The following is a 14,296-nucleotide window of genomic DNA, read 5'->3' as shown; positions in this document are numbered from 1 at the left end:
TGGGGGAAGAGGAAATACAGACTGTAGAAGTTTAGCATGGTTGAACATGAGGTGGGGTCATACACCGAACTGTCCATCTTCTTCTCCATTCAACAGTGTGATTTTAGACATTTGAACTTTTGAATTGTTGCACTTAGTGCTAACCAAAAGACATTTTGCTGCCTAAAGCAAAGGAAGAGTCACTATCTCTTTTAATATTGTACACACAGAAAATTCACTGGTTATTGTTGCTGTGTACATTCAAGTTCTTTCCAGTTTATGGCAACCATAGCATGGACACCCACTGGACTCTGGCCAGTATTTTCCTTGCAACACCCACGCACCTACTCCGAATGGGAAAACAACAATAATAGAGCTGTGTCAAATCCACCCAAAAGTATTGATCTTTTCAAGAACAAACAGATCTTGTGGTTGCTAACTTTTTTTTAAGGGAACGAGGGACATTTGTGGAAGAGAACATTTGCAAGCATTTCCTGCCTCTGTTACAGCTTTCCAAACTTACTGAATATTTATTTATGTATTTAGTTAGTTATTTAATTATTTGTTGTATTTCTGTATTGCCTCCCAACCCGCAAGGGCTGCCAAGGTGGTGGACAAATAAAACCCCATTAAATTTAATGCAAACATAAAAACATTTATAAAAGCGGTTGTCATCTTGCACTTGGAGAACAAACTGCAAGAGCAGCACCTTGGATCTATAGATTAGCCTTCTATGGGCTTATATCCAATCCCCTTAAGCCTTGTTACATTTACTGATGGCCCGAAAAATAAGCCGTTTGCCGCACAGGGTGTTCCAAGACTTTCTCATATAATCAGATATATTTCTTGAATATAAGTCTCAACACATTCATCCATTTGTTATGTTAGTTCAAACTGCTGATCTCTTTGGACTTTGTCGTAAATATGGTAGCTTCCTTTTCTTTTCTGCTTGTTTTTTAAATGGTAGTATGTTAGCCCTAATGGTTGTAAAGGGAACCTTCAGCTCCATGCTCCATGCTTTGTTTTGGGGGGGGGGGGATCCCACTATGAACAAGGAGGATAAAAGGACAATTATTTCCATTATTGCAATTGTGGTTCATGTGTCATCCTTACAATTATGGACATAGGCATGGTATAAGCACTGTGTTTAGGGAGGTTGCTCCAAAAGGAGAGTTTTTCCCAAAGTATCAGAAGCACAGGATATGAATTAGATCAATACACAGAATGGAAACTATAATTTTTTGTGGGTTTTTCAGGCTATGTGGCCATGTTCTAGAAGAGTTTATTCCTACAGCTGATAGAGATGCACAACCAGCAGCATGGTGTATTGGTATTGCTGGGTGCTAAAGTCAAGGGAGACTAACCAATAACCAGAACATAGTTGGAAACTGGAAACAAGCAAGTCTTTCCCAAGATGTTCTCCTCTCTCCATTGCAAATACAAGAGTTGAATGTGCTAGCAATTGACTCTTCCTTCAACGCTAACAATAGGAGAACATCTTCTGACAAACCTGAGACCAAAGGTTGGTCTATATGGGTGATTTACCCCAGTCCTACCCTGACCCACTGCATCCTTTTTATATAACATAGGGCCAAAACATGGATCCAGATAGTCTCCACAGTGACCACACCTCCCTTTAACCTGGATTTAAATAACTCACCTTTTCCTGTGGGTTTTTGGCTGTCTTCCCAGTGATGAAGGTGGCTGCCCTTCCACTCACTTGGAAATAGTGTCCCCATGCCTTGGATCGAACATTAATCAGAATGGAGATTGCAGTCAGGAAATTAGAAGACTAGGAATGAGGAGGGCAGCTTTGAAGGAGCTAGACAAGATCCTAAAGAGTATATACTATATACAACTGGTCATTGAAGTTAGAATTGTCTAAGCCATTGTATTCCCCATCACCATGTACAGAAGTGAGAGCTGGACAGTGAAGAAAGCGGACAAGAGAAAAAGCATCTCATTTGCTGAGGATGCCATGGAAAAAAGACAGACAAATGGATCCAAGTGCAAATTGAGCCAGAATTCTTCCTAGAATCTACGATAACTAAACTGAGGCTGTTATATTTTGGCCACATCATGAGAAGACGTGACTCATTAGAAAAGGCAATAATGCTTGGAAAGGTGTAAAGCAGTAGGAAAAGAAGAAAACTGCATTACAGGTGGATAGACTATGTCAAGAAAGCCATGGCCCTGAGTCTGTAAGACTTGAGCAGACCTGTTAAACTGCACTATTTCTATGGGCAGATGAGATCAGATTGAGGTGCCCTGTCATGCTATTGATACTGGGCACCTCGGTCTGACGTCAGAGCAACTCATACCCTCAGTGGTGGCATCAGACACTGAATGGGGACCATGAGTAAAAAGGCCCCTGACAACCCTCATCAAATGGGTTTAGGGGAAGGAGCTCCAAATTGGGTGTGAGCATTGCGGAGACAGTCTGGACCTGATTTGGGGTTTGAGTCCTGTGTCATTTGGCCCTGCATCTAGCTGCCATGGACAGGGTTGATGTGACCCTCAAGTTGAGGAAAGCTGAGGACCAAGAGAAGAAGATCAGAGAAAGGAAAAGAAAGGAAAGTCTAGGAGAGAGTGGTAGAATGAGCCCAAGGATGAGAAAGAAAACTGAGTGAGAGAGAACACAGAGGCTAAACTGATGCATGTGACCAGGAGTTTAAATCCGAATCCTTTGATTGTAAGTGTCTACTTCTGTGTATGTTTAATAGCCATGAAATCAATTCTCCATTTCTTCTTCCCTCCTTGTACCATGTTTGTGTTCATCTTTATTGTTTCTTTGACCTCTGTCAAGAGATTTGGTGGAAATAGCTATGCATGCAGCCCGGTGAATTTCCCAATGGGGGGATAAAAGAGGGTTAGGTAATTTCTCCAGCTGGTCTGTTTACAGCGTAGGTGGAAAGGCGATGTCTGCTTGCTTATTTGAGCTGCAGCTTTTCGTTGTGTAGCATTGCTTGGAATATCATCAAGATATTATGCTTGGGGAAATTTGAAGACAAGTTAATACCAGTAGCTATCATCTTCAGGCTGCTGCTAGGATCACTGATGCTTTCTTTGGAATCCCCACACGCTGGGCACTTGTGGTGTATCTTTATCAACTTTTGCACAATGCGCCATGTGGTCATGTAAAGGAAAAATAGGGACTTGTAGTTACCAGAGGGTAAAGTAGACAGGGTCCACCAAGAGGCATTTTCCAGAGGATCCGAGACTGGACCCGATCAACCCCCTTCTCCAATAAAACAATATATTTTCAGAACATTGTTTTCCCAAGTCTAATATCTAGCACATGAGACATGACTGATATTTTGGAATTCATGCATGTCATGGGAACAGTGTATTTTTATTAGAGTGGCAGGGATGGAGTGAGATTGTACATATAATGGCTGAAATTCGGTTGGTGAACTATGCTAGTGGTTGTATTCCTTGCAGGGTCACAAGGAATGTAATTCTTTGCTCGGTTTCTTCTCGGAGCAGGCAAAGAGTAATTTTAACAATATTCTTACTACGAGAAAGTGCTTGGAAACCGTGCCGCCTTTGAAGCTTATTTGCAACTTGAGACTTGTGCTGTGCAAAATGTGCATGTGCTTGTTTAGCACCGCAAACCACTGAGTAAAAAGCTTGAGTACCATTACCCTACCTCAATAAGTTTGGTACCTTGGACAGCTCTTTTTAAAAGCCAGAGGAAGCTAAGTGTGCGGTAAAGCATTGGACAAACAGTAGACAGTACCCATTAAAGCACCGCTTTGCTTTGGGAAGCAAATGGACCATGTTAGCTGAAATGTGCCCAAAACTCCCTTTGGACAGCTAAGGGGACTGTGCTCTAAACATTTTTCTTAATTGTCTTTATCTTTCCACCATCTGGCTTCACACCTCACTAGCTGGAGTCACTAGCCTACTCCTAGTGGGAGACGTGAAGGAGCAAGGTGGAGAAGAACTGACCCTTCATATGTTATATATCATGAGATGAGACTCTGTTGTATGAAACGGTCTCCAAATGGCAGATCCCCTGCACTATTTCCATTATGCGCAATGCCACCTCATACTCTTTTCTAACGAATCATGTTGAATATTTCCCACCTACCCTTTCCTGCTGCCTGCAGGAATGCGCCTCCTTGGCATCAAAAATAGTTCATGCACAATTTACGTTGTAGTGAGCAAGCATCCCAAATTTAGCAAACGTCAACATATAAAAATGGACGACCCCAGTTTAATTCTGCAGATGACTCAAATAAGCTCTCCACGTTTCAAACGCTGGTGGCAGCTGGTGGCTTGCATGTTGTCAGGGTAGGGGATCTGTTCTATGTTTTAATTCAGGTTTTTAAAGGTAAAATCAAGCATTACAGCAGGGAAAAGGAAGTGACAATCAGCTTTATCATTATCTGGCAAGAGCATGGGAAGACCTTGGAATTACTAGAGTCATACTGTTGTGGTGCTGGAGTATAGAGCAAAGACCATCTATTCCAATGACTGGACAGTGCAGGGATTTAGAGTTAAAGAAATGCAAACAGGTGGTCATCCAACCCATCCTGTGTCCCCCCTCCTTGTTCTTTGGGTTTGCAGATGGAGAGGCTGCATCCACACTGCAGAAATAATCCAGTTTGACCCCACTTTAACTGTCATGGCTCAGTGCCATGTAATTCTGGGAAGTGGAGTTTCGTGAGACATTTAGCCTTCTCTCTCCAAGAACTCTGGTGCCACAACAAATACAATTCCCAGAACTCCATAGCATTGAGCCAAGGCAGTTAAAGTGGTGTCAAACTGAATTATTTCTGCATTGCAGATGCAACCAGAGAGAGAAAGAGAGAGTGAAGTATGTGTATCTGTAAAGTCAATGCCACACTGCCAAAATGTTGCAAAGCAAGAAGACAAATACAACTGGGAAAGGAGAAAGACTGCAATATATATATATTGAATATGCAGAGGCCCCCCCTATAAGAATCCTAACATTCATCGTCTATGCTAATTTTGATAATGCCTCTCCAGTTATTAACTTAATTGCTTTCTGTCAAGCTCGTTTACCTCCAAAACTCTTTAAGAGGGCTTCCAGCAAAACTATCACAAAAACATTAATACTATAACCATATAAAACTATTAATATGAAAGCATCTGCGGTAATTAAGAGAGTCTCCAAATGGCAGGGAGAAAGGGATTATCAATCGTTGCAATTTGTTTGTCGTTGCTAAATGGGTTTAAGCCACTTCCAATCTGGTTCACATCCAGGCTGAATAAAGTTCCCTTAACTTTTAGCCACTAGAAAAAGGATAACAAGAAAACAGGTTGCCTTTTCCTGATGCCAGCAAGAAACAAAATCCTAGGCCACTGAGGGTTAGGGTTATGGTTTAGTTAAGCAAAAGGTTTTAAATCGATGCATTTTGTATTACCTGAACCCCCTGGGCATCATACTAACCGGAATCCTTTTGGTAACGTACTTGGGGTTATGCATGTTTATGTCTCCTTTTGAACAGTGTACAAAGGAGTGTTAACTAACCCCTTACATACCTAATGCCCCCCCCCTTTTTTAAAACCAAAAGAAAGAAAATCCTGGTGCATAAAAGTTAAGGGAAGTTTATTCAGCTATCTGACTGTTGAGAAGGAGGAGGCAACTCAAATGACCCAGGATGTATCCATAATTCTGTATCCATACTTTAGAATTAAAGCATTTTGGCACCACTTTAACTACCATGATTCTATCCTACAGAATCATAGGATTTGTAGTTTGGTCAAGCACTGGACCTCTCAGACAGACTAGGATGAATACCTCACCAAACTACAAATACCAGGGTTCCCTGGGATGTAACCATGACAGTTAAAGTGGTGCTTTATTTTGGCAGAGCTGCAAGAATCAGCCTGTCACTTCTACAGCTGCAACCAAGAGGGAGAGAAACAAGGGCTATGTCCACATTGCAGAAATAATCCAGGTTGACACCACCTGAACTGCCTTGGCTCAGTGGTGTGCAATTCTGGGAACTGTAGTTTGGTGGGACACCAGAGCTCTCTGATAAAAAAGGCTAAATGTCTCCCAGAGCTACAACTCCCAGGATTCCATAGCACTGAGCCATGGCAGTTAGAGTGGTGTCAACCTGGATTATTTCTGTTATGTGGATGCAGCCAAAGTCATTCTCTTGGATAGAAAGTTACTGCATTTTGGTTTCCTTGCAGCCAGGACAGACCACTTGTTGCTCATGAAGCTACATCTGCACAGCAGAAATAATGCAGTGGGACACGGCTTTAACTGCCATGGCTACATGCCATGCAATCCTGGGGTTTGTAGTTTTGTGAGATGATCAGCCTCCTCTGTCGGAGAGCTCTCTGGTGCCACAACAAACTGCAAATCCCAGGATTCCATAGGATGGAGCCATGGCAGTTAAAGCATACTGCATTCATTTTGCATTTATGGGAGCTACTGTAAAAGAAAGAATATGAAACAGGGAGGCAAGGTCATTTTTCTACGTATTTGCATGGTTTTAAAACTGTGTTGTTTTAAATTGGCTGTTCACCACCTTGAGTCCCTATATTGGGGAGAAGGGCAGGATATCATCATCATCATCATCATCATCATCATCATCATCATCATCATCATCTCACCATGGAACCCAGGTTAATCTTCCCTGGTCGAGTGAATATTTCTCTATCATACTGGCCACCTGTATCTCCTGTTCTGGAAAAAAAAAAGCATATTGTAGAAGTTACCTCTCGCAATGCCATCCCTTGGGCTTTCATTGAAGGTGAAGCTGGTTAGGCTGTCAGCTGGTGGAGAGATTATTGTACCATGAAAGACAAAACATTCAGACACGTCCCGCGTCCACCTCATGGGTATGGAAAGCTCATCCCTGCCCTACCTTGCCCTCCTTTCCACCTGTGAGAATTGCTCCAAAATGTGCTCCTGCTCTGAGCAGGTTTGTCGCTTGGAAAGAAATGTCACTTCTATTGAACTGAATGAGGATAGTTGAGAAGGAGAAAAAATTCAAGGGATTTTTATTTATGGGTGCAGGCCTGGATTACTATTTTTTAAAAGATTGTTCATTTCTTTATCTGGAAACTGCTCCTAGGCTTAAAACGAAGCTAAATGGTCTCTCTTCCTCCCCGATGTTCCTTTGTGATATTGAGAAATTATGAATTTATCATTAGGCACAGCAAAATGGTCGCCTTGGGCGGTCAATTTTGGGTGTCAAGAAAGAACATTTCATTAGTTATTTACTTTTATCCCCCTTTCTTTCACTGTCAGGTTTGCCTTATGTGCCACATGCACAACTTGTAAAGTTAGTTTTCAAAAAAACCAAGTATAATGTGCAGAGCATCGTCCTATTGGTCCTCATTTGTGGATCGCTTCTGCTTAGGCCCCTTCACACTACACAGTTATGGTACTACGATTCTACTTTAACTGCCATGGTTCTGGGATGTGGAATGCTGGGATTTTCAGTACAAAGAGGGGCATTTAGAATTCTCAGACAGACCAAACTATATATCCCTGGATTCCATGGGATGTAGCCATGGCAACTGAAATGGAAACATGGTGCTATGATTGTGCAATGCAATTACGCCATTATGGTCCTTATTCTTGAAAGCCGTTTTTCCCAAGTTCTGGAAAATAACTTGGCTGACTTTGGTTTGGACTGGAGGTGGAAAACTAGTCATGTTTTGCTTTGCTTCACGCAGCAAAATGTCTTGAGCTTTCTGTAGGAACTTAGCTCTCTCTCCCCTGATAAATCTAGTTTAACTGAGCCATTCTTGCCATTATCCTGCAGAATTTTACTGAGGGGGGGACTGGGATCCAGATGTCTTCCATCTATATATACATATATTCCTTATATTATTATTATTATTATTATTATTATTATTATTATTATCCCGCCTCTCCATTAAGATCGAGGTGGCTAAAAACATTAAAACATTAAAATACAATAAAATGCTATGTCCCCAAAACCCAGCCACCCACTGTACCAATAAATACTAATTATAAACAATAACAATAAAACAATACCATTAAAATTATTAAAATGGACAAGACAGTGTAGTCAATGGAGGCGACTGAGATGCTAGTCTGCGAAGGCTTGTCGAAAGAGATCTGTCTTGACCGCCTTTTTAAAGCTGTCAAGATTGGTAATAATGGCAGGTCTCTTCCGGCAGGCCATTCTATAACTTGGGAACGGCAGAAGAGAAGGTCCTCTGGGTAACCGCAGCCATTTGTCAATTTGCCATTGTCTTCCATGTATATATTCCTTACATGTTCCCCTGAATATTATTTTTTTCTCAGCAGAAGCAAAATAACATTAAGGAGAGAAACATTGGATCAGATCTCTAGTGCTCCTTGACTGGTAGTTCTGGGAGCAAAGTTACTTGGTGACCCCCATGACAATGATACAGTGAATCTACTCTGAATTTTACTTCAGATTTGAAGAGTTGAACCCTTGCTCCAAAAAAGGTTCAGCACCTTTGATAGATCCTTTAAACGTTGGGCTAAATAGATGGATCCATCACCCCATTGACATGGGAGCTACCAGTTGTCACTGGTTAAGATGCCATGACTTGAAAGTGCCCATAGCGGTGTGGATCGTGGCTGACACCCATTGTTTTGTGCTTGTTTTCTCATTGCAGTTTCCTGCTTCTTCAACTTCACCACTCCGTCCGGGATTGTGCTCTCCCCAAACTACCCTGAGGAATATGGCAGCAGCCTCCACTGTGTCTGGTTAATCATTGCAAAGCCTGAAAGCCGGATCCACTTGGCCTTCAATGATTTTGACGTGGAGCCTCAGTTTGACTTCTTGGCTGTCAAAGACGGTGGGACAGCTGAATCTCCTGTCTTGGGGACATTTTCTGGAAGCCAGCTCCCATCTTCCCTGACCAGCAGCGGACACGTTGCCAGGCTGGAATTTCAGACGGATCATTCCACCGAGAAACGAGGCTTCAATATTACATTTACTAGTAAGTAGGCAGAACATTGTTGTTTCAGCCATTCAGAGCGAGGCTGCATGGGGTCCATTCTGTCCTTGTTGTTCTTTTTGTTAGTTATTACTTTATTTATGTAGGGTCTCTTTTTTTCCCACCATCAAAAAGACTCCCAAGATAGCTTACAAATAATGAATTTGACAATGTGAAGTTGAAGGCTTTCACGGCCGACATCCCTAGTTTTTTGTGGGTTTTTCGAGCTATGTGGCCATGTTCTAGAAGAGTTTGTTTCTGACGTTTCAGTGAATTAATCTGACAGCTTCCTGCTCCTCAGTCTAAAGAAGACAATAGAAATAAGACAAGAGACACAAGGAAAGGAGACTGTCAGTGGGGAAAGCGATTAAATCCAGCAATTGCTGGCTGCTCTTCTCTCCCTCAAAGGCCAAGGCAATGGCAGTTGGAACATGGAACATGGAGCAAGGGCTACCAAACCCAATATGATACTAGGCTGTATTAATAGAAGTATAGTGACTAGTGTCTACTTCGAAGGAAATAGTAGTATCACACTATTCTGTTTTGGTCAGTCCTCACCTGGAATACTGTGTCCATTTCTGGGCAAAACAATTGAAGAAGGATGTTGAGAAGCTGGAGTGTGTCCAGAGGAGGGCAGCCAAAATGGTGAAAGGTCTGGAAACCATGCCCTTTGGGGAGCGGCTTAGGGAGCTGGGTATGTTTAGCCTGGAGAAGAGAAGGTTAAGAGGTAACATGAGAGCGATGTTAGAAGGGATGTCATACTGAGGATGGAGCAAGCTTTTTTTTCTGCTGCTCCGGAGACTAGGAAATGGAGCAGTGGATCAAGCTACAGGAAAAGAGAATCCAGCTAAACACGAGGAAGAACCTCCTGATGGTAAGAACTGTTTGACTGCCTTGGAGTGTGGTGGAGTCTCCTTCTTTGGAGGTTTTTAAACAGAGCTGGATAGCCGCCCGTCAGGAGTACTTTGTGTATGCCAGCACAGCAATGGGTTAGTCTGGATGGCCCTTGAGGTCTCTTCCATCTCTATGGACTCTATCACACGAGGTATTTACCATGCGGTAATCGTAGCCCAAATGCCCAAACACTGCAGATGCATGGAGGTGGGATTGTTTGTCGCATTTGTGAAACGTAACTGAGGCATTCCGCTGTCCTTCTTTAATTGTTCGCGAAGACACCATTTTTGTAATAACGGAAGATCTTGTTATTAGAAAAATGGCTTCTTCGTGAACAATTTGGTCGATGGAAGAACGAGAGTGCTTCGGTCACGTTTCAGAAGCGCGACTGACGAGCCCACCTCCATGTGTCTGGAGCATTTGGGCAACGTTTGGGCTACAATTACCATGCGGTAAGTCCCTCGTATGATAAGGGCCTATGAATCTGTGATTCTAAAGTGGGCACCACAATCTCAAACGAGAATACAAAGCAGGTGCTATAGCCTATGTCTAACATTGTACCTGACTAACAGGGTGTCAGCCATTACCTTTTGATGCACTTGAGGAGGTGGGTTGCAATCCATGAAAACGTATGCCATTAAAAACCTGTTAGTCACCGACGTGCCACAAATCCCATTGTTGCTGCAAGGCATTAATACACCAGCAACGTGCAAATGCAACTCTCCCTTTGGGAACAGTTTGTGTAATCAAGGCTTCTATAGATGACCTTGGCCTTTCCTTATTGCGTTGTTTTCCTTATGCTTTCATAATTGCTTTTATGATTAACTGTAAAAAGTGCTTTAAAAATCTGTCTCGTTACGATTAACTCTTTCCACTCTCCCTCTCCCTCAAAGTCTTTTTGCAATAACTAAATTTGTAGTTGGTTTAACCTTGCATGGAATCCTTGATTTTCATCACACACCTGATTGCTTTCCGACGCTGCAATGTAATGAGATGGCTGACTCAGGAAGGAAGTCTAGAGAAACTAACCCCATTTCCAAAGAAAAGGCTGAACTTGGAAATCGTGATTAGGTTTTTAAAAAAATTATGTGTGTGTGTGTGTGTGTGGGCGCGCGCGCACGCATGCGCACACCCAGCCACACATTGCTGTGGCTCAGTCTGGTTAAACGGAAAAGAAAAGAGAAAGTGCACATTTCTAAAATATTTAATTTCACAATGCTTGTGGGTACACAATATTTTTTGTTGTTCCATGTCTGTGTAGATACGGAGATTGTCTGGTTTGCTGACTCTCGGACACGCAACGTATAAATGTCCCTGTGAGAAGCAATCCACGTCTAGATCTAAACCACACAATGCTAAAGATTGGCCCGGAGCTTTGTTGATGGCAATGACAAACGCCAATCAAATATTTAGTATAGTGTGTGTTGCTGTTACATCCAACAGATTGCGCTGTTTTTTAGAAAAGCATATTTTACCTGTCACAGGTGTGACATCTATATTATAGTAGGTATATGTATATAAAAACATGTGTGTGTTCGAATGGAACGTTGTGTCAAAAATTCAAAGCCATCGGTTAAGAACTTTCAGAGATTTAAGATTTTGAACAAACGAACATTTCCATGTAGATAGATAGATATAGCAAAATAGCACCAACCAAATATTATATCTAGCCAGCTACATCTCCCTCCAGTTACCTTTAGCAGTAATAGTAGGTGTATAACTACTATACTGCATATAGATCAACAACATACCTTGATATTCTGTTCTGTTAAGCAGAGGCCATAACAAGTGGCAGCAAAAACAACATTCCCAATAAACAGAGAGCTTGAAACAAGGCTGAACGTATGGTTTGTCCAAAGCCCTGCTTTCAAAAAGAAATGTCTTCACTACACAGCCACGGGTTGCAAGAAAGGGGGAAAGAATGAGAAGTATTGCATGGATGGGAGAGAGGCTAATTCGTATCATATTTTGATGGCAATTGACAATTTTGCCTATATTTTCCCAATGCCAGAACCAAAGTTCACTTTGAAACCCTCATCCGTACAAATTTTGTAGTGGAATGCTATTATCATAAAAGGCATGCAAAGTCTCTTCCTCATATGTTTTCTATGTAATTTGAATATTGCTTATTCTTTGTTCCCATCAAAATGTGTAACATACATGGTGACATGAATTCCACATTCATGGCCATCTTACTTTGACTTTTGGAAATGGTCTGGCATGACATATCATGTCAAATATTATGTGCAACAGTGTTAGGGTTTGGGTGCATGTTTGGATTTGGATGTTGTTGTTGTTGTTGTTGTGAATCACCAACTGTTTGGAATCCAGTTGCTTTCTTTGGGAATACTTGCCTACAGCTATGAACATGTGCTTTTTTATTTCCAAAACACCTGAACACTTATGAAATCCAGATTAAGTACCATCAGGTATCCTCTTTGAATGAAACATCTCCCCCCGCAAATGTTCTGTACTCTCATTGAGTACTTATTGATGTTCCTTCAGAACTTTGAGGCATGGAGCAAAATAGACCAAGAATTATTTTGAGATCTCCTAAATCCGAGCCTTTTGTAGTCCGAGTGAATGCCCGCTTCCCATAGCAATTGGCTCTCATGCTCTCTCCTATAATTTCCGAAGGCACACGATTGCATTGGCTTGGCAGGAGTGATGAACGACCTTTGTTATAACAGTGGTTAACAGCTCTGCAAAATTAATGGTATTTCTGGTTGGCGACTGCAAACCAGCTATTATTAAAAATAATTTGCTGTACCAGATTAGGGGACAGGTTCATCAAAGTCTGCTAACCTGTGGGGTTTCTTGCTTTATTCCTTTCCTTCTCTTCTGGCCCGGGGCTTAATACCTGATGTTTAAGAGGGTCGATGCAGAATTTGTTCACTAGATTAGGAGAGGAAGGTTATTCTGGGTTGCAATATGGACGGAGTGGATTACGGCAGATCTGAGTGTGAGTCGGAAATACAGTTAACATTGGAAATAGATTGTGGAAGAGAGGGCAATGCACAAGGATGAATACCTCCTTCCTCAGTATCTCCAAAGGGATATAGACTCACAGAACCTCCAAGTTAGGCGAGGATATGACACCAACAGCATGCCAGTCATTGGAGTTTATCATGTAAAGGAGATCAGGAGTTTATCCCGTGAATATTCTGGGGAAATTGTATAATTACACATAACAATTTCACACGACGTCACACAAAACCTGGCACTAAAGAGGTCACAAAGAACATTAATGCACATCATTTTACTTTTGGAATTTCAGTGACAATGCATTTCCGATATCATTTTATTTGCGCAATTGCGTGTGATAATCATTCATGTAATTACTCACCATTTCCATTTGATTTGCGGGATGCGTTAAATGCACCTTAATCTCTCTTTAATACCAAGATCAGCCCCTGTGTGATAAATTCCGTAGTGTCTTTAAAAGTATAAATCAGTGATTGGTAATTTTAATATCTGGAGAAGCGGGAAGTAGTTTTTTCCTCACTTTTGGCCACTGCATATCACCTCACCTTTGGCTGAGGGAATCCCCATGCCATTATAGATCAATGCTGCCATGCGCTACCACACCTTGGTGATGCACAACAGCCAAAAACGAGGAAAACCCACTTCTAGGGGGTTCAGAAAAACTTCACCTTGTTTTAAAGGCTTCTGGGACCATGAGTCAATTTAAAATGAAGCATGCATTCCCCACATACATTTGTGTGTGTGTTCCTGTGTCTATGTGTCTGTGTGCATATGTGCTGCTGCATGTTTGTGAATGTCCATGCACACAAGTTAATAAATCAGGGAGAAGCCAGAGAGCCAGTGTCTCATAGTAGTTTGAGTGCTGGACTATGACTCTGGAGACCAGGGTTTGATTCCCAGCAAAGCCATGAAACTCACTGGGTGGCCTTGGGCAAGTCACATACTCTCAGTCTTAGTGGAAGGCAATGGCAAACATCCTCTGACAAATTTTACCAAAAAGACCCTATAATAGATTATATTTAGAGGAAGTAAATGAATTGAAGGTACACAGCAATGACAATTGCAGGTAACTGTGCTTCTTGTAGCTCTTTATTATTTCCAAACTCCATTTCCTTTTCCCCTGTAGTTGTTCTCCCATTGGATTTTTGTTTGCTGTCTTCATCCATTATACATATTTTATTTGTAATTTGATACAGAATTTGTTTCCATGACTTGTACATGTGACTTGTACTGATTTATAAAGTGGGATGGGATCCATGCACACATTAAAAAGGTGAGAGACCCAAATGCCCCCAGTTTCCCTGAAATGGCCGATGACACCCTACTGGAGGCCTTGCAGGTGCTATTGGCCATTTGGAGGTGAGGCGATCGTTGGAAAATGCAAGGATCCTGCCAGCTGCATTTTGCCTCTTCCTCACCTGAAGATAGATATGAGGCATAGATATATGAAGAGACTTCCATTCTAAGGAAAATACTCTTACTTATCCTCCATCTTGTCACTTCCTCC

At 41.8% G+C, this 14,296-nt stretch overlaps 1 protein-coding gene across 1 annotated transcript in view; it reads left to right on the top strand.

Moving 5' to 3' along the window:
- The window catches only part of LOC149305054 (CUB and sushi domain-containing protein 2-like), a 460,431-nt gene that overhangs the window by 313,156 nt on the left and 132,979 nt on the right, over nt 1-14,296 (top strand). The window contains exon 14 of the mRNA XM_089478213.1: nt 8,587-8,913. Within this exon, the coding sequence (XP_089334339.1) occupies nt 8,587-8,913 (327 nt within the window). The remainder of the gene's footprint in view (nt 1-8,586; nt 8,914-14,296) is intronic.

Source organism: Sceloporus occidentalis, unplaced genomic scaffold (genome assembly GCF_023333645.1).
Source record: "Sceloporus occidentalis isolate IW3139 unplaced genomic scaffold, rSceOcc1.0.p SCAF_13, whole genome shotgun sequence".
NCBI lineage: Eukaryota > Metazoa > Chordata > Lepidosauria > Squamata > Phrynosomatidae > Sceloporus > Sceloporus occidentalis.
This window is presented reverse-complemented; position numbering and strand designations above follow the sequence as displayed.